At 39.9% G+C, this 21,481-nt stretch overlaps 2 protein-coding genes across 3 annotated transcripts in view; one reads left to right on the top strand and one right to left on the bottom strand.

Annotated features, from left to right (window-relative positions):
• Nucleotides 1-17,682, top strand: part of CCDC146 (coiled-coil domain containing 146) — a 77,260-nt gene extending 59,578 nt beyond the window's left edge. The window contains 10 exon segments of the mRNA XM_032199841.1: nt 362-457; nt 1,953-2,123; nt 3,487-3,575; nt 3,692-3,856; nt 6,182-6,406; nt 6,996-7,224; nt 13,455-13,583; nt 14,484-14,621; nt 15,993-16,241; nt 17,479-17,682. Of these exon segments, the coding sequence (XP_032055732.1) occupies nt 362-457; nt 1,953-2,123; nt 3,487-3,575; nt 3,692-3,856; nt 6,182-6,406; nt 6,996-7,224; nt 13,455-13,583; nt 14,484-14,621; nt 15,993-16,241; nt 17,479-17,682 (1,695 nt within the window).
• A 1,609-nt stretch (nt 17,683-19,291) lies between these two features.
• Nucleotides 19,292-21,481, bottom strand: part of GSAP (gamma-secretase activating protein) — a 46,440-nt gene continuing 44,250 nt past the window's right edge. For both annotated transcript variants that reach the window (XM_032189078.1, XM_032189086.1), the window contains exons 29-31: nt 20,773-20,877; nt 20,523-20,616; nt 19,292-19,477 (exon numbers count right to left, since the gene is read on the bottom strand). In XM_032189078.1, the coding sequence (XP_032044969.1) occupies nt 19,377-19,477; nt 20,523-20,616; nt 20,773-20,877 (300 nt within the window). In that variant the 3' untranslated portion in view covers nt 19,292-19,376. The remainder of the gene's footprint in view (nt 19,478-20,522; nt 20,617-20,772; nt 20,878-21,481) is intronic.

Raw genomic sequence — 21,481 nt, 5'->3', positions numbered from 1 at the left:
CTTCCTTCAGCAAGATCAGAGTTAACATATTTATGTAATTGGTTTTTCTGATATATATTTTTTTTATTTGTGGCTTAGTTGCTGAAAAGAATAATGAGTGTACATTCAGTTACTTAAATTGGGCTTTGTGAAGTTCAGTCCTTACAGTTAAATTCTGAATAGAAAAGCTTGAACAACTTGCAAGTATTGCTGAGGAGCTCTACTCAACAACCGATAACTCTTGGATTAGGTACTATCACAAACCAGAAAAAAAAAATAATAATTTCATAATGTATGTAAGTAATTGAAACAGATTTTCTGCATTTTACATTTTTCATACCTTTTGTTGACATCATGCAGAATGTGTGATTTATTTTTGTAGGCAGAAGCTATCCCTAAAAGTAATGAAGTACTATTAGAAAGAAGACGAGAACTGCAGAAGGAAATTGAAATGAACAAGAGAAGTTTAGCTGAACAGGTGATGTGTTCTGCTTTCTCATACTTACTCACTGTAACAGTTGCTTTACAGCTATGAGAATAAAGGGAATGAAGAAAAAATGATGAGCGTTTCTAGCTGCATCTTTCTGGTGAGAAAAGAAAAGAGTATTTTCTTCAGTTTTAAAGACTGGTTGCTTGTCATATTTGGAAAACATTTTTCAGTGTTACTGGTCACATATTGGAAGGTAGAAAACACTTTTTTTTTTCTAGTTTAAGTCCTTCTGACTATCATTACCTATACTGCAGCTAGAAATATGATGTGTGTAAATTTTCTTTGGGTATGGCACAGTGTATTGTTAAAACAAGGACAACTCAGAATTGCTAAATTAAATTTAAACTAAATTTTCATTTTCATAGTTTTGTCATTTCATAGAATCATGGTTTGTGTTGGAAGGGACCTTAAAGACCATCTAGTTCCAAATCCCTTGACATGGGAAGTGACAACTTCTAATACATTTGTAGATGCCTGTCAATACTGACCATGGTCAAATACACTGTGGAAATGCAGATTCTTCAACTGTAAGACTATTAGTACTTGCCACTATACAGATGACTTTATAGCAAGCAATATATTTCAGACATATTTTTTTCTTAAGATCATATTCTCTTATATTCTTACCCTCATATACATTTTTATTTTGTGCCTTCTTTGAATTAATGAGCTTTTTCAGGTGGAATTCAGCTTGGTTTTGAATACATATACATAGGCATTTCCATATCACTATTTGTATATGGAATATGTTTTTAATGGACAACAGTAGTCAGTAATGATCTATATATACTTGGTGAAGCCTGGAAATATTTAACGATTATAGAGGGATGTAAGTGGATTCAAAGATTACACAAATAACTGTTCTGATCATTTAACCTTAAAAAAAGTCCAAATCTTGATTTTAAAATTGCCAGTGTGGGAGAGACAATCACAGTTCTGCTAATTTTTTTTGGTGGTTAATCTGTGTTAAAAATGTGTGGTTTTTATCATCTAGCTTGAGTTTAGAGTTTGTCTAGCTTTAGCTTTCAGTCACTGGGTTTTGTTATGTTTGACCTCTAATTTGGGAAGTCTGTTATCAGATTTATGTTCACTTTATGGCTACAACAGACTCTGATCCACTTCTATCTTGATTTAAGGAGATAAAGCTCTTTGAGATTCCTCATATAAAACTTGTTTTCCAAACCTGTTGTAGCGAAGATCACTGCATAGTCCAGTTTTGTTACTTTTCTATTTAATAGCCGAAAGACCTGCTAGACTGAGGAAGAGAAACTTCCTAGGTGATAAAATATTTTAACTTGTTGCTAAGGGATTATGCATAACATTTCAGCTGGTATCTTTAAGGAAACTTTATTACATATTCATATTTAAATCCATGTAGTCCATATATATGTGCACTTTGCAGGTAAACCCAAAGTGTTTCAAACTTCAGTTTTGTCAACACTACTGCATCAATCCATAAGGAACTGAATTTGCTTTTCTTCAGGAAATGATATCAGATACAGATGCCCGCACATTAGACGAATGTATCGCTGAAGAGAGACGGCTTTTCAAAGAGCAGGAAAAATACAGGAATGAGTTATCCAGACTTGCACATCTGACATTGCTCAAAGTTGAAGAGAAGGAGCAAAAATGTAGGGAAGTTCAGAAAGCCCAGGTAAAAAATTGTATCTCATATAATTAGAAGAATATTCTAAAGTAAAAGCTGGTATAAGGAGAAATTAAATTACTGGTGAGGGGAACCTTACAGACTCTCATTTCCCTCTTCGAAGTTCCACCACCAGGCAGGAAGCTCTCAATTCTCTTGTTTTAGTGACAATTCATGGTGCAGTGCAGTAGTGTGCTGCAATATCACAACACAATTGAAACAAGGTGTTTGAAAGGAGGTTTTCTTTCTAAAGAATAAAATAAATAATTCTGAAAGAAAGAGGTAGAAAAGCAGATAGCTGAGATTCTCAGAAGTACAACAACCATGTGTTTTATTGTGCAAATATGTGGACATTCAAAGATAATAGACCTGCTACTTATTCCAAGGCCAGGTGCCAATTTTTATTTTCCTGATACGCTTCAAGGTTTAAGTCATTCTATTAATTTGAAGGAAGAGGGAAAGAAAACTTTTCCTTCTGAATAGTCACTGGGTTTGCTGGCATTATAGTATCATGCGTGTCCTATGATTTTGCACAGTCTGCACTAAATACCAGGAACAAACTGGTTACACTTTCTCAATATATGTCTGTATTAAAATAAATCAGATAAGCTGCCCCTATAGCACTTTGGGAATATTTAACTGTCTATGGAAATAGTCAAAGGAGCATGTCAGGCTTTACACATTTGTTAAAAATAAGTCCATAAACAGGTAAAATCATAAAGAAAATAAATTAACACACCTGCCTAGGATTGCAACCCAAGATCCACCAGCTTTTCCTAATGCCAGTACAACCTCCTCGTATCAGTGGGAGGTAAGAGAAGGCCTGTCCACTAAAGGTTAATGACCGAGACTATTAAGGACCGAACAGAACTGAAATCAAGAGGTAAGAGCCCTAACAAAATGTGTGTCATTCTACTTGAATCTGTAATTGTTTAAAAGGCAGGGGAAAAAAAATGAAAAAGGAATTTTATTTGGAAAATCGCACCAGAAATTCAAGGTACAATTTCAGTGGTGCATATGCCAGATAATTATATTGTGATGGAGTGTCTGATTAACAGAAACAATAGAACTCCAGATAGCAGGGGACCAATCATTTTAAGATGCAGCATCAAATCTATTATCTACATTAACAACAGTCATTGTAAGATTAGTATACATAGAAAGACTGTGTTCTTTAATGTTACAGTAAAAGTATTTCATTATAATTAGAACAAGTTCTTGGAACAATTCTGCCTCACTGTCTTTTCCTCATCTAATAGGAGTAGCTGTTTCAGTCACTTCTTTGAAGATATTTCTTTGAAAAATCTAAAAACCTTGGATTTTTAGATTAGAAAATTCTGAAGTGCTTACTGAATTCTATTTTACATTTCAGATACAACTCCAAAATAGTCTTAAGGAAATAAAAAGAAAGGATCTTGAAATAGAAGTGTATAAAAAGACAAAAAGAAAAATCCAAAAACAGTAAGAAAATAATAATGATACATTTAATAAAATAATGCTTTTTAAAGCATTTTTATTGAGATAATGTATGCATTAACCTACAATAATTAATTCCTATACACTTGTCTTTTCTTCAGACTCAAAGGATTTACTAAAATATGTGATGTAATCCAAAATGAAAGGAATAAATGTATAAATTTGGCACATATTGCTCAGCAGAAAGCAACTGAACTTAGAAAACGGGTAAAATTGATAGAAAATGAAATAGAAACTTTAAGGAATACTGTGATAACCAAAGAAAGGTGAGTTTTAACTAAGCTATAGCTCACAATTATAAAAATAGGAAAGAATTACAGAAAACCTTAAGAGATAATCCAGTTCCACTACGCCTATTTCTTCCTTGAAAGCCATTATCCTGATTTTTAAAACCTGATCCAAACTTAGAAATGTTGAGACACCCTTACATAATCTGCTCCAATTTCTTATCACCCTAGCAATTCACAATTAGGCTGTGCATCACTGCATGGCAAGGAAGCATTTTTGAAGTTTGTCTGGCAACTGTCTCACCTTCCTAACCTTTGAAGGGAGAAACTGTCACTGCACTTCCTTTGTACCACAGTTCTTGAGCCTCTAGCATCTGAATAAGAACAACACTGTTGTACTCTTACTTGCTCATCCTTAGGCAAAAATGAGGTCCAAAACATGCGATTCCACAGCAGGCTGCTGCATGGTACTAGTAGAGGAGTCACTAGCTAGTAACGTGGCTGCCTACTTATTAAGTTAGAACTAGGTTTCTTGGTTTAAATTCAAACGGAAGCCTATAAGGATAACATTTATTTCAGATCAAACAAAACATGGTTTCGATTTCCAGACAATCCTAATCAAAATTAATTAAGTTTGCATTGACAACAAAGAGGGTGAGGAGGAGCAGTTGGGGTGTGATTCTATTTTATTTTTTTCCTGGATCACTGTTTAGTGGAGATGCCCTTTTGCAGTCTTTTTGTCATCCTAGAGATGATACTCTGCTTGGTGCTATACAGACGGAATGACAATGTCTCTGAGATTGGAAGCTGGGAAAGCAGGAAGCTAGCAAAGAGTTAATTGTGTATGCAGAGCAGCACAAAAATTTGTTTTGCCCCACACTTTGTTTTCTGGTGCCAACAAAAAATTACACAACCAGACCTAAGAATGTGTTCAGGGTACACTCACTCAAAATATATTTTGAATCTGCACGTAGCTTTATTTCAAAGTCATGCTGGAGGAAGAGGGAAAAGAAGTGGCACTTCACTGATTTAAGTCATTTTGTTGAAATGCACAAGCTGACATTTTGTGCTAAAATTGTTGAGGTCTTCCCAATAAATTCCTGCTGAAAGGAGAAGAAATGCTAAAAAGACAGGTATCTATATTGTCTAGACATCCAAAATAACTCATTGTTTTGTACTGGACCATACTGCAGTAGAGACCCAACAGACATTTTGATTTCTGCAAACCTGGATTTAAAAGTAGGTAAAGGTAATGAATTATCATTAATTTTTTACCCTATGGGAAACATTTCTAATCCCAGTAATTTACTTTAGTATCATGGTATCCCTGACTTAACTGCAAGCTACACAATTTAGAGGACAGAGCATCAGTCCAAAAAGATAAAGGCTCTTCATAAATTATTTAATAATACATTGCATTTCTGCAATACTGCCATTCTTTCACTCTCAAACTTGCTTTGCAAAGGTTTAATTCAATACAGTAATACCTTCTGGACCTGGAAAGTGTTATGCATACAGGCAAAATGAACCAGAAAGAAGCTCACAACTTTGCACAGAGTAATTCAGCAGCTTAATGCTGGAACCAAGGATGGGAAGCGGGACATTTCATTTGCAGTTCTGTGTTTTATCAGGGGACAATGCTTCTTCTTTCACTACCTCTTTCATACTTTGACATTAATATCTTCCCAGTGTAGCTAAAGTAGTGTCTTGCTCAAGAAATGATGCTTACCACAGATTAAATGCAGAAAGTCTAAGTTCCTTGTTAGCAAATAAATGACCCATGTGGCAACAAGAAGCTGTCTTTAGAGCAAAGGACCATCGTCCAAAGGCTAGCAGGGTCTCTTGAAATAATGTGTTCCTTTCTTCATTTTTAGGGATCTGTAATAGGAGCTTGTCACTGATCTGATGCTGTGATTGTTTTGTTTCTCATTGATTGATAATGTTCGTTCTTGTGTTGCAGTGTGCTATAAACTCGGAGACCTTATTTAAATATTGCTCCTAAAATGGAGAGAAGGACAGGTTTTTTACACACGGAGAATTTGCATCATAGTTTATACTTCTGCTCTTGAAATTTATTCCTTATGGCCCCTTGGGCTACCCAGTAAAGGACAGAGCTGTGGTGCAGGGCTCCATTTAAAGCACTTAGCTGGGTTGTAATCCAGATCTGTTCAAGCTGGAAAGAACTCGTACAGAGAAGCTGTTCTCAGAGGGACTTTCTACCTCTTGTAGTGTGTCTGCCAAGCAGAGTGACATAGAAGACCCTTTGTGTATTTTAGGATTTAGTTTAAGCTCTGTTTTTAATAGCTGAAATTACTTTCAATTTAAAAGGACTAAAAACTTTCCTGCTTTTCTGTTACGTTAAAGAATACTGCAGAGGCAATATCTGAAGAATACAAGTAATGTAGCAATTAAAGACAGTCTCAAAACTGATTACTCCAAACTTGAACAAGTCATGGATGAGATGAAAGAAAAGAAAAAGCAACAGCTTCTGGATCTTGACAGACTTACCAATATTATCTCCCGCATTGAAGAGGAAATTGTGCAGCTACGCAAAAAATACGAAAGGGCTATTCAGCAGAAAAATGAGAGGTATACGTGTAAATTTGATGTAATAAAATGTGTATTTTTGAAATTCATCAGTCAACAATATTTTTCAACTTATGAGCAAGTCTAATTAGGAATACTACAGGGCTGCCTTACTCCAGTGCTTCATAAACAGCCCACCTCACTGCAGTGCCAGTGCTGCTGTGCATTATACAGGTGTTTGCTGTTCCTCCATGGATGAAGACAATTGTTCTTCAGAACTGTTACAGAATCTAATCTACTGAATGCCTGGAGAGCTTGTAGCCTTCTGCTCTTTTTGATCTTTGTGTACGTCTCTTGTATAAAAATACGGTTGTAGAATTCTCTGAGCCTGTTAATCCACTTTAAAAGGAATGCTGACAGAAGCCAGAAGAGCTTTAAAAATCATATGAAACACCAGGGTAACCTTTGCAATTCTGTGTTCTCTAGTTTTCACATTGTAATTATTTTGTTCTCTATTTAAAGTACATTTGGTACATTTTCCTAGATTATTACTATCATCTTCCAAGCTTGCCAGTTATGTTCTCAAATGGAATACATTGAATAAGAGTCAAAAATTTTTAAGTCTTACCTTTTCATTTTGGGCTTATTGCAGTGGTCTTCTGCTCAAAAGTCGAGAAGAAGAGGTATGCATTTTATATGAAAAAATAAACATGCAAGAGATGTTGTGTAGAAATGGAGATATTGAGATGCAAGCTATGGATGAAAAGATCAGTTTTCTGAAGATGAAGGTAGCTGAGAAGAAGAGACAGACTGAATTTTTGTTTAAAGCACTACCAACGAAGAAAGCCCTGGATGCAGATTTGGTGGTACTTCAGATACAGGTTGGTGGGAAAGAAACCTTTACCTTTCTGTTTGTTTGATTGATTGTTTGCTTGAATTATTCTGTATTTTAAAACAAAGCACTGCTGCATGCTTTTAACATCAAATTTGTGAGTTTCTAGCTTATGACTCTGACACTTTGCCTTGCACATACCAAACACTGCCTGGCTGTGGAATCTCAGCTGGTCCTCCCCATAGCTGTAAATGTCAGCATGACTAAACTGGAGAAGAGTAGTCATGGGGAAAAAACGGGAATGGAGATAAAATTTGTTAAAACTGTATTGATGGGGGTAGATGGAAGGATGGGGATATACTTAGGTCTTCAAATTCCTGAAATAATAACTCAATTCACACTTGACTGTGAGCCTACTCTGGAAACTCTGCTGCCCACAATGAAGCCACGTACATTTTCTTCTACACAAAAACAGTGTAAGTTTTAGTTCTAGTTACAACATGACATTAAACAATTAACAAACTGCAGTGTTCATCATTGTTCTGGACATTCTTTCCTTGCTTTCTGAAATGGCTCATTTACTTTTGACCTTATCTCCAGATGGTAATTTTTTCCATATATACTCAGCTAGTGCCTGCACAAAATAATAAAGTATGGTGTACCATTGCCATCTGTAATTGCTTGATGGGAGCTGTGACTCACTGTTAAATAGTGCTTGCACTATTCTGTTACGTTTGGTCTTTTAAAGAAATTACATGCTCTGCTAAAAGAATAAAATTTTCTATAATACCTTACACAAATCATACCCCAAAGAACTGTACAGTGCAATTACAGATTTCAATGATGAATAGAGAAGGTATGAAAACAACGTGATAGACTGAAGAAAATAAGAGATGTTTAAAGGTAGGACTTAGAATGAGGCTGAGAGTCACAGAGTCAAATGCAGCAACGACAGGCAGATAGTTTCTGTGAACTGAGAGTCAGCAGTGAAACTTTGATTTTTGTGTTCTGCATTCCTTAAACTTTCTCCTTTATGATGATTGTTCGTGTGAAGTCACAGTTAAAGAGAAGCTGCTGATACAGACTCTTTACATCTTTTTGCAATAACAGTGTAAAATTAAAAAGTAGGAAAATAGTGTTGGGAGGCACAGAGTAGTCTCAGTAAATGTTCCCAAATCAAAGATTTGTCACTGAACAATATTCACAACAATGATTAATCAAACATTCGGGTCTCAGCTTTTTAAATGTAACTAAATACTATGGTTACTGATGCCATATTACATGGTTCAAATTGGCCATGAACACAGCCATCTCCTTGCACTCAGCCATTCTAGCGTTAGTGCTGTTCCTCCTGCTGGCAGTAGCCATTATGTCTAGTGAGAAACAGTTTCAAACCATTTGGCTTTATCTCCATGATTCAAATAAAAGCCATAAGCCCAAAGCTGAATTCTGGTGTTGGCTGCAAAATTCAGCTCACTAATTTCTGTCCAGGTTACAGCTTTGGCCCCATGTTGAAATCCAACGCAGTTCTGTTACAATGTGCCAAGCATTTTACTATAATGCTCATTTGCACAAAACTCTGACTTGGTGTGCTCAATACAGACCTAAATCACTCGTCTTGTCTGTGAATCCAACCTCAGATGCCAAGCTGAAACCTGAAGAGTTGTCACCAGCTGCTCCAACTTTAAGCTCATGTTAGGAGCCCACAGGACAAATTATCCATATAAATGGGTATGGTCTGGTTATTAATGGAAAGAGTTAGGTGTCCTTGCCTACAGAGGAGATCCCAATAACCTTATGTGGCAAGCAAAATGTTCCTCTTGGGAGGTCTTTATCCTGGAGACACCTACCTCTCCCCTTTGATTGCATAGGAAACTTTGAATGATGTAGGAAGGGTTCTTCAGAAGGCATCTACATTTGAAATACATGTACATGTACAGTTCAGACTATCTGAATTAAGCAGGACAAATTCTGTACCTGCTCTTCTTAAATTTTCTTTTCCCCCTTTCCTACCCTTCCTGTCTTCTTAAGTCTTGAGTACTTTCTAAACTTTGTCATCTTTTCTGTATTGTTTTTTTCCTTTCCTGCATTTCCCAATCTTCACATTTCCCCAGAACTTCTTTCTTTTTACTCAGTCCAGTGGTAAATTAAGCTTTCTGGTGTTGCTTGCTGAATGATCTTCCAACAACAGATATAATTTCATATATGGTAATACTTCAAATATAAAGGGACCTGAAATGAAAACCAGCTTCAGCATCACAAATTAGAAAATATTTCAATATTTGCTGTTTGTTTGCATCTGATAGAAATGGAGAGTGGAAAAGCACAGAAGGGGGCTGTGTGAGTCTAGAACAAAAATTTCATCTGGGTCGCCTCTATTCCACACGAGCTGCTTAATCATCAAGCTCACGGATGTGCCACTCTTACGCTTTCCACCAAAGGCTGCTCATTTCCACAAAAGAACGTGATGCTGGTGAATAGATTTTATCTAATAAAATACCAGAGCTGTTCTAAGCCAGTGCTACTAATGTGAGCAGCTATTTTTGTTAATATCAATGTAAAGCATTAGAAATATTTCAAAGTACTTCATCTGACACAAAGAGTACCTGGTGAGATTCCGAGGTGGTTTTCCATGGGCTTAAAACTGTGAAACCATTTAGTTTTGACTGCACATGAAGGGACTGTTCCTGCTGGCTGAAATGACCCATGAAAACCAGCCTGCCTTCATGCATCAGTGAGAAATACTTGGCACCAATCATTAATTAGTCCAACAAGCAGAGCCACTGAGCTGGCAGGGTGCTCTAGGTGGCATCTTCATGCCTCAGAGCTGAGCTAATGTAGTGACAATCTCAGAGAGGCATTTGGCATAAAAATGTATCCAGGCTTTAATACTGCCCCATGAAAATCTACAGACCACATTATCAGTCGCAGGAAACCAGGGCTAGTGGGGAGGTGAGAGGTTTATTGAGAAAATCCTGCTTCTGCTGCTGCTCCTGCGTGGGGTTTTCTGCTCTTCCTGAGAGAGCTGAGTTGGTCTTTCAAACCCCTGCTGATGGAAACTGCAGTTCCCCGGGCAAGCTATCCCAGTACATCCTTAACAGAGGAAGATTTTCTTAACCTTTAGCCTGATGCTTTCTTGCTGCAATGTAAGCCTATTGATTTTTTTTTCTTCCATCCACCAGGGGCATGACAAATGGATCATTCTTTTCCTCCCTGCAGCAGCATTTCATGTTTATGGAATAAAGTTAATCACGCTCCTCTCCCATCCTTTTGTTAGGTTACACAACCTTACTCCTTTCCATCAGTCCTTACAGCTAATGTGGCTTAGATTCTTCTTTTCTGTCTTCTTTTTCTATTTTATTATTTTTTTCCTTGACACACAGTGTCTAATAGCAGTGGCTGAGAGTGGAAGGATTCATTCAGACATCTGGCTGGTTTTAATTCTGCTTATGTATCCAGGTATGGCAGTAGCCTTTCTTGCAGCAGCACATCTTGATTCACATTCACCCTGCAAGTGTACCTAACTACCAGGCCATTGTTTTAAGGTGTCTAATTAGTTGGCCTGGATTCTGTATTCATACAGATAATTTTTCCTGCTTACATGCAGCACCTTGCATGTGTCATTTGATATAACTTCATTTGTTCAAACCTTTTTTCAGATCATTTGGGGTTTGAATCGTCTCCTCCAAAATATTTGCAGTCTCTCTCAGTTTACCCTTCTACTGCTGACGTAGTACTTACCTTATATCTTCATCAAGACCATTTCCATAGCTTGTTTATGAGAATATCATATAAAACAATGTTGAAGCTCTGTAAAAACCAAGCTGCGTGATACCTAACATTTCTCATCCCCATACCCATTACATTTTCACAGTAGGTAATTGGACTGGTTTGGCATGACTGTGCTGGCCAATGTCCACACCCTTTTTATTTTTTAGCTATTTACAAAGGAAGCTGAATGGCTTGTTCCAGATGTATTCATCAGAAAGCGAAGTTATCAATGTTATCTATAATTCTGTACCTCCATTTCCCCCCATTTTTAAAAACAGGTGATATTTGCCCTATTCTAGTGCTCTAGGCACCTCGCCTGCCTCCTCTGAGCTTTCCAGAAGCACCAGCCCCTCCACTTTCTCAGAGCAGCCCTTTATCTGGTACGTGCTTCCTCTTGCCTCTTTATTCTTCAGCAATTCCTCCTGTTTTGATTGTTTCTAATCAAGCACAGCAAGCCTCTCTTGTACAGCCTTTTCCTATGCCCTGTATCAAATGCTCTCCAGGAAAGAAGGGTGGCCTTTTGGGGGGCTTTAAGACTTAGAATCTCTTAGAGCTTAGCTGAAGTACTGTCCAAGGAAAATGACACAGCTTAAGAGAAAATAAAGGTACCTCCTATCACATTACTTAAGCAGACACATAATATCATGGTTGACACCAAATGTGCTTTGGTTGTGTTTGGGTTAGTCTTCATTTAATCAACCCCAATTCCTTCTGCATTTGAAAGTAAGTCCAGTATTTAACAGGAAACCCCTCACAGATTTTTGTTTTCCTGGTTTCCTGGACAGTGTTTGTTCTGCATTAGTCCCTCTTCCCTAGAGTAACCTTTCAGTCCTGGAAAATGTGACCTGCTGAGCTGTCCCTGCTCTCGTTATGGGTACAATGCCTCCAACAAGGTGCTTGCAGCTGAGTTAGTGTTTGAACGATTTGTCCCTAGATACAAAATACCTGGCAGCATCACTGCATCCTGTTGTTTGTGCTCATCCTGTTCTCCCATTCTTCCGCTTGTAATTCTCTGTGTGCTGTTGGGCTTGGGTTTTAGCTGCTTATTAAAGCATAAGCAAGAATAAATCTTGCAGTACCCCTGAAACCAGTTGCATACTGACTGGCATACATTTTAAGCCAAATCATGATTTGATGAGGAAATTGTAGTTATTTAAGGTTTTTACTGTTGGCTGTTAGACAAAAAGAAGGATCTGCACAATTTCACTTTGCCAGGGGTGTTTAGAGCAAGCACCCTGCTGCTGCTCCTCACCACACACGGCTACCCGTCAGCTTTCCCTTTGCAGTTAAACACAAATTGTTCAGTTCAGTAAAACAGCCCCATCCCTGTAGCAACAGCTAAACATTTACTCTGTATTCCTGGTGACCCTCCATAGATTTCAGAGCCAGTGACCACTATTTCCATAACCGTGTCATCCCCTGTAGCTGCAGGATAGCATTTATAGCAAGTCGCGGGGCTCATGTCCTGGTGTGTGACAATGTGCTGACAGACAGCTGTGCATCAACACGCACAAAAACCATCGTCAGTCCTGAAAGTCCGGACACTTTCAGGGAGGAACATGGATTTCCATCTGTGTATTCTGGGAAGTGGCTTTCCCTGGGAGCTTCTCACGTCAGAAGGGTCAGGGAACACCTGCGCTTTGGGTCGCAGCTCCCAGCACTCGGTGTCACTGCCGAGTCACGTCAGGATACGAGGCACATCCAGGCACTCGAGCAGAGAAAATCTGGAAGCCTCCAGGCACGAGACTTTCAGTGCTTGGCAGCAGGGCACCAGGATGCCCAGGCTGCCAGCCCAGCAGGTGCTGCCACATGTCCTGGTGGCACCCATGGGGCTGGGCTGAGCGCAGGGCAGCAGGTGGCAGGGACTGGGGTGGGAGAAGGAGGCAGGCACCGGTGAGAATCAGAATCCCAGAATGGTTTGGGTTGGAAGGGACCTTAAAAACCACCCAGTCCCAACCCCCTGCCATGGGCAGGGACACCTCCCTCCAGCCCAGGTTGCCCAAAGCCCCATCCAGCCTGGCCTTGAGGGCCCACAGAGAGCGGCTTTCAGCACAGCCCTGGCACAGCCCAAAGGACATAGGTTGGGACAAACCAACTTTCATCCAGGCCACCCAGCAGAAGCTGAAGAAGGCATCAGCTCCCCCCATGGCTGCCCTTTTCTAACTTTCCAAAGATGTTCGGAAGGTAAATTCCCGTTCATTAGCAACAGGTAAGAATGCTGTATCTCCACCATCCACCTCTGGTTTCATAGGGAAACGTTTTCAGTGTCTGAGCAGCATCATTCTGCACCCCAAATGCTCCCCCAAGGCCAGAGCCTTGCTTCCAAGACCGGGCACAGCCAGCAAGCATGGCTGAGAGCCGTGTGCCCCATCTGCTTCGTTTGCAAACCACACAGCAAACTGCAGGAAATCAGACACACCAGGACCTGCCACCTCCCCTCACAGAGTAATAACGGGGCTTTTTGCCTCCAGTCTGCACAAATAACTGCTGTGGGTTTTTGTTTGCTAGTATTCCCAGTGCAAGGACAGGATTAAACAGATGGAGGCAATCCTTGCTGACCCTACAAATGAGAGCAGAAAGCGAGACTTGGGAGGGACGGACCCATCGCCACCCGAACTGCGAAAGAAGATCGAACAGGTAGCACCTCTTCTTACTGCCCAATTGCACTTTGATTGACCTTATTTAGAAAAAGCAAATGTTTTTCATTTCTAAAATAGGCATTCTGTAAGAGGAATTACTATATCTATGACTGGTTAGCAGGAACTGCAGCCCTATGCCTGCTTCCCAAGAAAAATGGATGTGGGGGATGTTGACTTCCCCCAGCAGAGGCCGGCAGGCTCTGTGCAGAGCACCTGGCTTACATCACCCTCCCTCAGCTGGTTAATTCACATCATCGGCACTTCACAGCCCCTCCAAATGCACTCAAGGGTTGACATGGAAAATGCGGCAGAGGACAGTAAATGCAAAATGACAAACCGATGAGTGAAGCTGTCCAACCTCTGCAAGTGGCGCTGAGCTGCCCCACCACAGCCCCCGCGCTGTGACACGGAGGCAGTCCCACTGTCCTCTTACAATCCACACAAATTAGGATAAAACACAACACCCTTATCAGGGGTTGGCTTTACTGCTTTGGTTCCACTACAACAAGGAGACAAAAAATAGCCCATTCCCTAAATGGCACCCAGGCCAGGCAAAGGGCCACACACCTGGTTTTGATACTTCAAAAAATCTTTGAAAAAAAATTACTTGCTCTTGGGAAAATCATGGCAAGGCAGTAATATTGTCAGTGTAATCCCCAGTCCACCTAAAGGGCCCAGGCAGACATGGAAGATCTGGAAGACTGAGAACAACCTTAAGTTTTTGCCTGGTAGGGGGTAGATTGGGTGAAAATTTGGGGAAAATTGCTGGTGAAGAACATGGCTGTTGGCCAGTATTAGTTCAGGAGCTGCCAACTCTTTCCAACCAACCCCAAGAACAGCTCCTGCTGCACCTTCCCCTGCCATTTACCCGTGTTGTGTGTACTCCTTCTCACTGCAGATAGAGGTAGAGCTGGTGCAGAAAGAGGAGAGGCTGCTGGAGATGGATTTCCTCTATGACCACGTTTCCCGGCTAACAGCCAGGATCCGCACCACAGCAGGGAACGGGCAGCAGGACACGCTGCTCTTAGCCACAAGGGTAAGAAGGGGATTGCACGCTCTGCTTGCTGGCCTACGTGAAACAAAATAGCTGGGCAAGAGGGCAGATGACTCGCTTGCAAATTACAAAACTAGCGGCTGGGATTATTGATAGGCAAATCATACGTTAGCCGTAAAAAATTAGACATTTAGTAATAACAGTAATGTGGGCCTAGCAACGGCACTGGGAATGTTTCTTTTAGAAAGAAGGTTGCATCATAAATAGATGTTGCACCAAAACATGTTAGTTCTTTCTCAGGTTGAATGCTTGCAAACTTGGAAGAATCCTCCTCTCGAATGTTTACTGAACTGTCTTTCCATAACAAACACAAACAGTGAACCAAAAAAAAAAAAAAAAAAAGGAAAAGCCAGATAAGTCCCATATTGCCTCCAATGCAAAGAAGATAAATGTGACAGTTTGTTATTTAAGTAAGGAGAAGCATGTAGGAAAGAAATGTAATTTTCAGTGCAGTTACTTTTACGTAATTACAGATATTGCCTTTTAGCTGCCAGTAGCATTATTTGTGGAGGAGCAAAAATCCTCTCACCCCCACCTCCTTAACGAAAAATAGAGCAGAGCTCAATGAAAAAGTGACATAATTAATGTAAAACAAGGCCAGGGTTGACTTTTTTCTTAGTTGGTAGGTTTGGCACTGGGAGATGCTTAAATCAAAACACCTTTAGAGCAAATCTTTCATTGTCTACAGAAAGGGAAATAACACGGCTGATGTTTGTCTTTGGGAAATTATGGCCACTGGCTAATAAGTTACTGTAAAAATGGCAGTGTGACAAAAGTTCAGTTTTAATCTTAAATTCAGTTTTAAATCTTAAAAAGATTTAACAATATTCTGAGTTTTTGTTTGTTTTGTTTGTTTTTTAATTTAAACTCGCCTCCAGTCCAAATCAAGGATTCCCATCTTGTTCCTCTTCTGTCACTCTGCTAAGGATAACTTACCCCACAGCACAGCTTTGCCCACATTATCACTGAATTATCCTGTAGGGATCAGACTTGTTACACCTCAATAAGAAGTTAATTGTGCACAAGCTCAATCAGAATCTAGGTTTTCTCTCTGCCCTTGAGGTAAATGGAAGTTTTGGCATTCGGCTGAAAATGGCAGATTACAATTACAAACACGCTTTCTCGTAACTTGCACTGGAGTAACTGGGACTTTTTATGCTGCAGGTTTCTATGGTTCAGAGTGTACACAGGAAACACACACACACAGTTTCACTAAGTTATTTTTAAGTATAGAACTGGGGTTTTTTGGAAACAGAGTCAAGTTGGACTTGTTTTCGTGTACCTTGTACTTACTGAAGTGTCACATCCAGCATCTAAAGGGTAGACCTAAAATAAAATTGTCACTTATTCCAGATAAGTGAATTACAGAAGAAGATTAAAGACAGAACCCAGAAGATGATGGCTCTTGTTGCAGAGTTATCCATGAAGCAAGCACTTGCCATTAAACTCCAGCAGGAAATGAGAGACAAAGAACAATTTTTGATGACTGTTTCAGCAAGGATAGACCAAGGCCTTCCTCCTCCCAAGGAGACAGAAATTGAATGGTTGAAGATTTTACGCAATGAGAAGGTGTATAAAGAAGCAGCTGAAGCCAGAGCTAGAGTAAGTTTTTGCTCTGTTACAGGCAGGTCTTCAGTTTCTCCTCTTTCACTGCTCGTCTTTCTGGCGGAGCTGTTAGCTCCCTACATAGCTGTGTGCTGACAGCCACAGAGCTCCAGGGGCTGGTGGGGATGATGGCACAGACAGGCAACTACAGAAGCAGCACCCTGTGGATTTGTGCAACTACACCTACAGCCTGGCACACCACTTAGAACCAAACTCATCAAACTTTAATGAGAGAATACATTACACTCAAAGTAAGATCTATTTTCAATCATTGAAGTGATTTATGTGTCAATGTTTTGGGACATCAGTGAAGTACTGCTTTCAGTTTGATGTAAAGCCACAAAAGGTAGGGCTTGAGGTTCAGAACTAAGTTTGGCATCCTCCACATATCAAGATGCAGTGAACATGAGAAGTAGCAAGAAATCAGATTGGGCAGCAGATCAAATAGTGCTTCCAGTTCTACCCTGCTGGCTGCAGCTGGGACCTCTTTAGTTGAGACTGCCACCAATGGCAGATTTCCAGAGAAGAAAAAGTCACAGACAACTGAGATGTGTATAACTGAGGGAACTCCTGCAGGTAGGAGGTGAGCTTTTTGCTGCATGGATCCTTCATTCAATCACTCCACGGAAATCTGAAAGAAGCACATAGCTGGGGGAGGAATACACAGTGCATACATTTAAAGAACCCAAAGTCACGCAGAATTGCTGCGGTAAAACTGGTTTAGAATAAGAACCCTTTGTCATTAACTTCTCCTCCTGCTATGACTCAGTTTCCTTTCGGTACTGTGGACCAGAGCTTGTTGCAGTAACACTTACAGGAACAGCTGCTGTCAGCATAAATACAGCCTAGGTTCTGAAGCATCAGAACTACTATCTTGTTCCTGAGATACTTCTACATATTCTACATATTTCTACATCTGCATTTTTGCATATTTTGCATATTTGCAATTTCTGCATCTTTCTACATTTTTTTTTATATGTTCATTTAACTCATCTTCTTAATAATAAAGGCACAACATGTTCAGACTATACAATATTTATTAAAAGGACAAGCTCCCATCTACACGGTCAATAAATCATGCTTCTTTTCAACAAACAACTAATACTCACCTGTTTGCTAAGGATTAGACTAGTATTTCCCTGTTGGGCATTCTGTATTTGAGCTCAGAAGAGTACTGATGGCATTTTTAAAGCACGTAAGCACCATGTGAACAAAATGTGTTTTTTTTTTCCAGCAGGCTGCAGAAGAGGAACAAGCAGCAGTGCCTGGCTGTGTCCACACAACAGCAGAACAGCGCCCAACTGCCTACATCCCAAACGATGAATACAGCCTCCCATTGCCACGGCCCTATGGTGCCCTGGCTCCTTTCAAGCCAAGTGAACCTGGTTCAAATATGAGACACTTCAGAAAACCAATTGTAAAGCCAATTGAAATCTGAAAAGACAGCATCCGGAGCAGGAGAGGCCATTACCAATGGTTGAATCTCACAAATCAACAGCATTTACACTACATTGAAGGAATGTCCCTTAGTGTTTAGCCAAATTCCATACTGCAAAGTAGTACTTAGTGCCAGAAGCATGGCTAGACAGTCAGGGATACAAGTTCCTTCCTTATGGCTAGGAGGAGCCTGGTATGCCAAATGCAGTGCAGTATTTTAAAATGTTAAGAAAAAGAACCAATTATCACAATACTTTATTTTCCAGGTGAAATTTTATTGCATCTGAGTATTTCTTATAGTACATTTCATTAAAAAAGCCTAGAAAGTCTTCCCTGGTTATTAATATCACACGAACAAAGCCCCCACATCTTACACAAACACACCATCAGAGCTTTCTGCAGTCTGGGATTGCCAGAAAAAAATAATTGTTTTGATAAAAATATTCCTTCCCTCCATGCAGTTACTGAGAAAGCTGTAACATTTCTCCAGTAATGGCAACAAGGGAATGACCATAAACTTGCTGAGACACAAGTGTGTACTGAACCCTTCTGAGAACTGGATCTTTTCATTCAACTGGTAAGGAATAGTGAAGTGGAAACTGCCCAGAGTATCTATCAGAGGATGTAGTGAAAACCTCGAAAATCTATTGAATTGTCAATGCATTTCACTAGTTCAACAGTCTGAAACTGTGATCCAGTTATTTTTCAATCCAACGCAGACTGCAGAAATCCCACATGTGGGAATTGAAGATTTTCCCTGCATACCAAACCACTATTACTACTTGAAATTAATGTCATAGTTCAAAAGTAAAACAAAACAATAACAAAAAAAGACAACCCAAACCTGGGTCAGTTACGTATAAAAAAATTTGAAGAAGAGGAGAAAACCTCCATCAGGTCTTTCTGAAGCTGAGGTTTGAACTGTAACACCAAAAGTTAGAAGGAAAGAATTACACAGAACTCTGTCCAAGCTGCTGTGAAGGCAAGTTTCCGACGAATTTTTTTCTTGCCCTGTACTGCATTCAATATATTATACGTATCTTAAAAAACCAACAAACCCCATCACACACATTTTAAGGAGATTACGTTTTGTCCTAATTATAAAAAAACAAGTATTTTAGAATCCAATTCCAGAGGCAGAAGCCCAACCTCACCACCACAAGGAACAAATACACCATTATGGATGCCTTATATACAAAAACTCATTTCTCATTTGTTATCCTTACCTATTTTACAAAACCACACCAGGAAACGCTCTTATTAATCTGAATGAGAAAGAGTGGTCAACTTCTTACTATACAACTGGATTACCTTTTTCAGCATTGTCTTTCTTATTACTGTCAACTATTTTAACTCCAATTTCTACATCATGTTCTGATACCCACTAGGTCCCCTTATTTGAGGGCTTCAGACTGAAAACCACAGATGTACTGGAAAACCTGGGTTTGTGTCAGGTGCATTTCTCTAGGATTTCTCTAGAAGTCAGTAATTTCAGCCTTAATACATTGGACCAAATGCTACTTTGAGTAGGTTCTGTCAGTAATGCTGGCTACCCAAACCTGCAGATTATTTGGCAAACATGACTTTTAAATTAAAAAAAAAAAAAAAAAAAAAAAAAGAACAAACAATGGGTTGCACACTTCCGTGTGAAAAACTTCTATAAGTCCCACAGTTAACGTGCGGTTGAAAGCTACTTCAGGAATATTTGAGGCCCAAAAGCATCATAGTGTGTTTCAGTGCTGCTTCTTCCACAAACCTTACATTAACATGATCTTGTTTTTCATACGGATGCACACCTAGAAGAACACAATAAGCAAGTTAGCATTTGTAGAACTGTGTTCCTGTACACTAAGTCCCACAGTCTATTAAACATCTTGGCCTACAATAACCAAATGCAAGGGTTAGGTGGAACTATGGTTTTGTTTACACAAAACACCAGCAGTTTTCAGTGCAGTTGCCTGGATGCTCACCCATGGCAGAAACTTTCCTGTTAGTGGGATACAAGTACACAATACCCCATATAGAGGAAAGCTGGACCTTCACTGGAGGCTGCTACAGATTTCCATATAAATTCTACACTGAAGATCCAAAACAAGATTTAGGCACACTGGCAATGTTTGTAGTCCAATGTAGTACATAAAATAGATCAGGGCACATTCTCATATGCATCTACATGGTTTAGCTCTTTTTTCCTTCCTAAACGGGATGACGTCCATACACACGCAATTCTATTTTAGCACTTGGGTCCTTATCTTGACTTTAATTTGTTTTCTGGTAAAGGCACGGCCAATCACACTACACAGCATAATGCTTCCTTTCTGCAACTTGCTTTTTCAGTGGAATTCAAAGTCTCTGGATGCTTAGGTTTCCTTGTATGAAGCAAGTGCCCTAACCAATCTGAATCTTATGTCACCAAAAGGTACTGCTCTGAGATGCCTGTTACTTCAGAGCACCTCCCACCCAAGTGATCTGAGCACTCTCCCCTGAGGTGGAAGATCTGACTGCGGCTGCCCCTGCTTACTGGCTGAGCAGCAGTGCTTTAGCCACCACACTGCGTACATAACGCACGAGCCCTTCTCCCCATTCGGGCACAGAGTAACACCTCCTACCACTCTGTGCGCCAGCTTGCCAACTGAATTCAACACATAGAGGATTTGGATGAGAAGATGCGCAGTGATCAAGTGCTCTGACAATTCCCATCAGCAGAAAGAAACCCAAACCTACATGTCCAGACAGCACTGGAGCTTTACAACCCAGCTATATCTGTTATTGTCAAGATATAGCTGAGCGTGAGCAAAAAGTAACACTTACTGGTCTTCCAAAGTACAGAATTCAAGTTACCTTGATTCTCTATCTCTGCCAGCATGTTAGTCAGGTAGTTAAGTGGCAAAAACTCTACAGGGACCGGGAGTCTCTCGGAGATAGGCCTGCTACACTGTAAGGGAAAACAATTCAGATTAGTTCACACAGTTGCACAGTACCAAGTTTCAGCATTACCTTCAGTGTGGTATGGTTGACAGCAAGGTCAGGAATCTCAACACTATCAGAGCAAAAAGATAAAGAAAAGAAAACGGGGCTTATGTGCTCTTACCTGCCTACTCCCTAGCTTCTCAAGCAGAAGCTTCACATATTTCCGTGCAATGAAATTCGCATTTATTGGATGATTCCAGAACTGACGGACCTTTTGACCAAGAGCCTAGTAAGCAAAAACCAAAAATTGAGAACATAAAACATTACTGTGGAAACTTAAGAGGGAAAAAAGGAGAAAAAAATATCAAAAAAATCCAGGCTTTAATACAGACAAATTTGCTTTTATACACTGATGACAGAAGGTAAGATGTCATTGTGTTTACCCACAGAGCCACCCTTTCAGAGCCAGTAGCTAAGAGCTTACAACACGCTCCCAGAACATGGGAAAAAAAATAAAAATAAAAATCAAATCCCAGCTACTCAGCAAGTTTCAGTCAACCATTCTGCCCCATCAACTCTGCCCAACTTTGCACGTGTACTTAAGCATCAATGGAGGCTTAAAATGACCATTTATGCCTTACACTGATTCTGGTTTAGATTCATTCTTCTCCCAAAGAATAGCAAAGACGCCCCGTTTATTAATGCTCTGGTCAGAACAGGGCTTCTCTCAGGCTCAGTGGAAGGAAGCCTACAAAAGCAGAATGCCAACAAGGAGACACTAGGAAGAGATTTTACATCCTATTATTTAGGACACTGTCCCGGGAAATGGTAGAATTGATTCACATTCCCAAAGCCAAAAGGTGCTCAAAGTGTCCCAAAGTTTCCGATCC

This window comes from Aythya fuligula, chromosome 1, assembly GCF_009819795.1.
Source record: "Aythya fuligula isolate bAytFul2 chromosome 1, bAytFul2.pri, whole genome shotgun sequence".
In the NCBI taxonomy this organism is placed as follows: Eukaryota; Metazoa; Chordata; class Aves; order Anseriformes; family Anatidae; genus Aythya; species Aythya fuligula.
The sequence above is the reverse complement of the archived record's forward strand: the minus strand, read 5'-3'. Positions and strand labels throughout refer to the sequence as shown.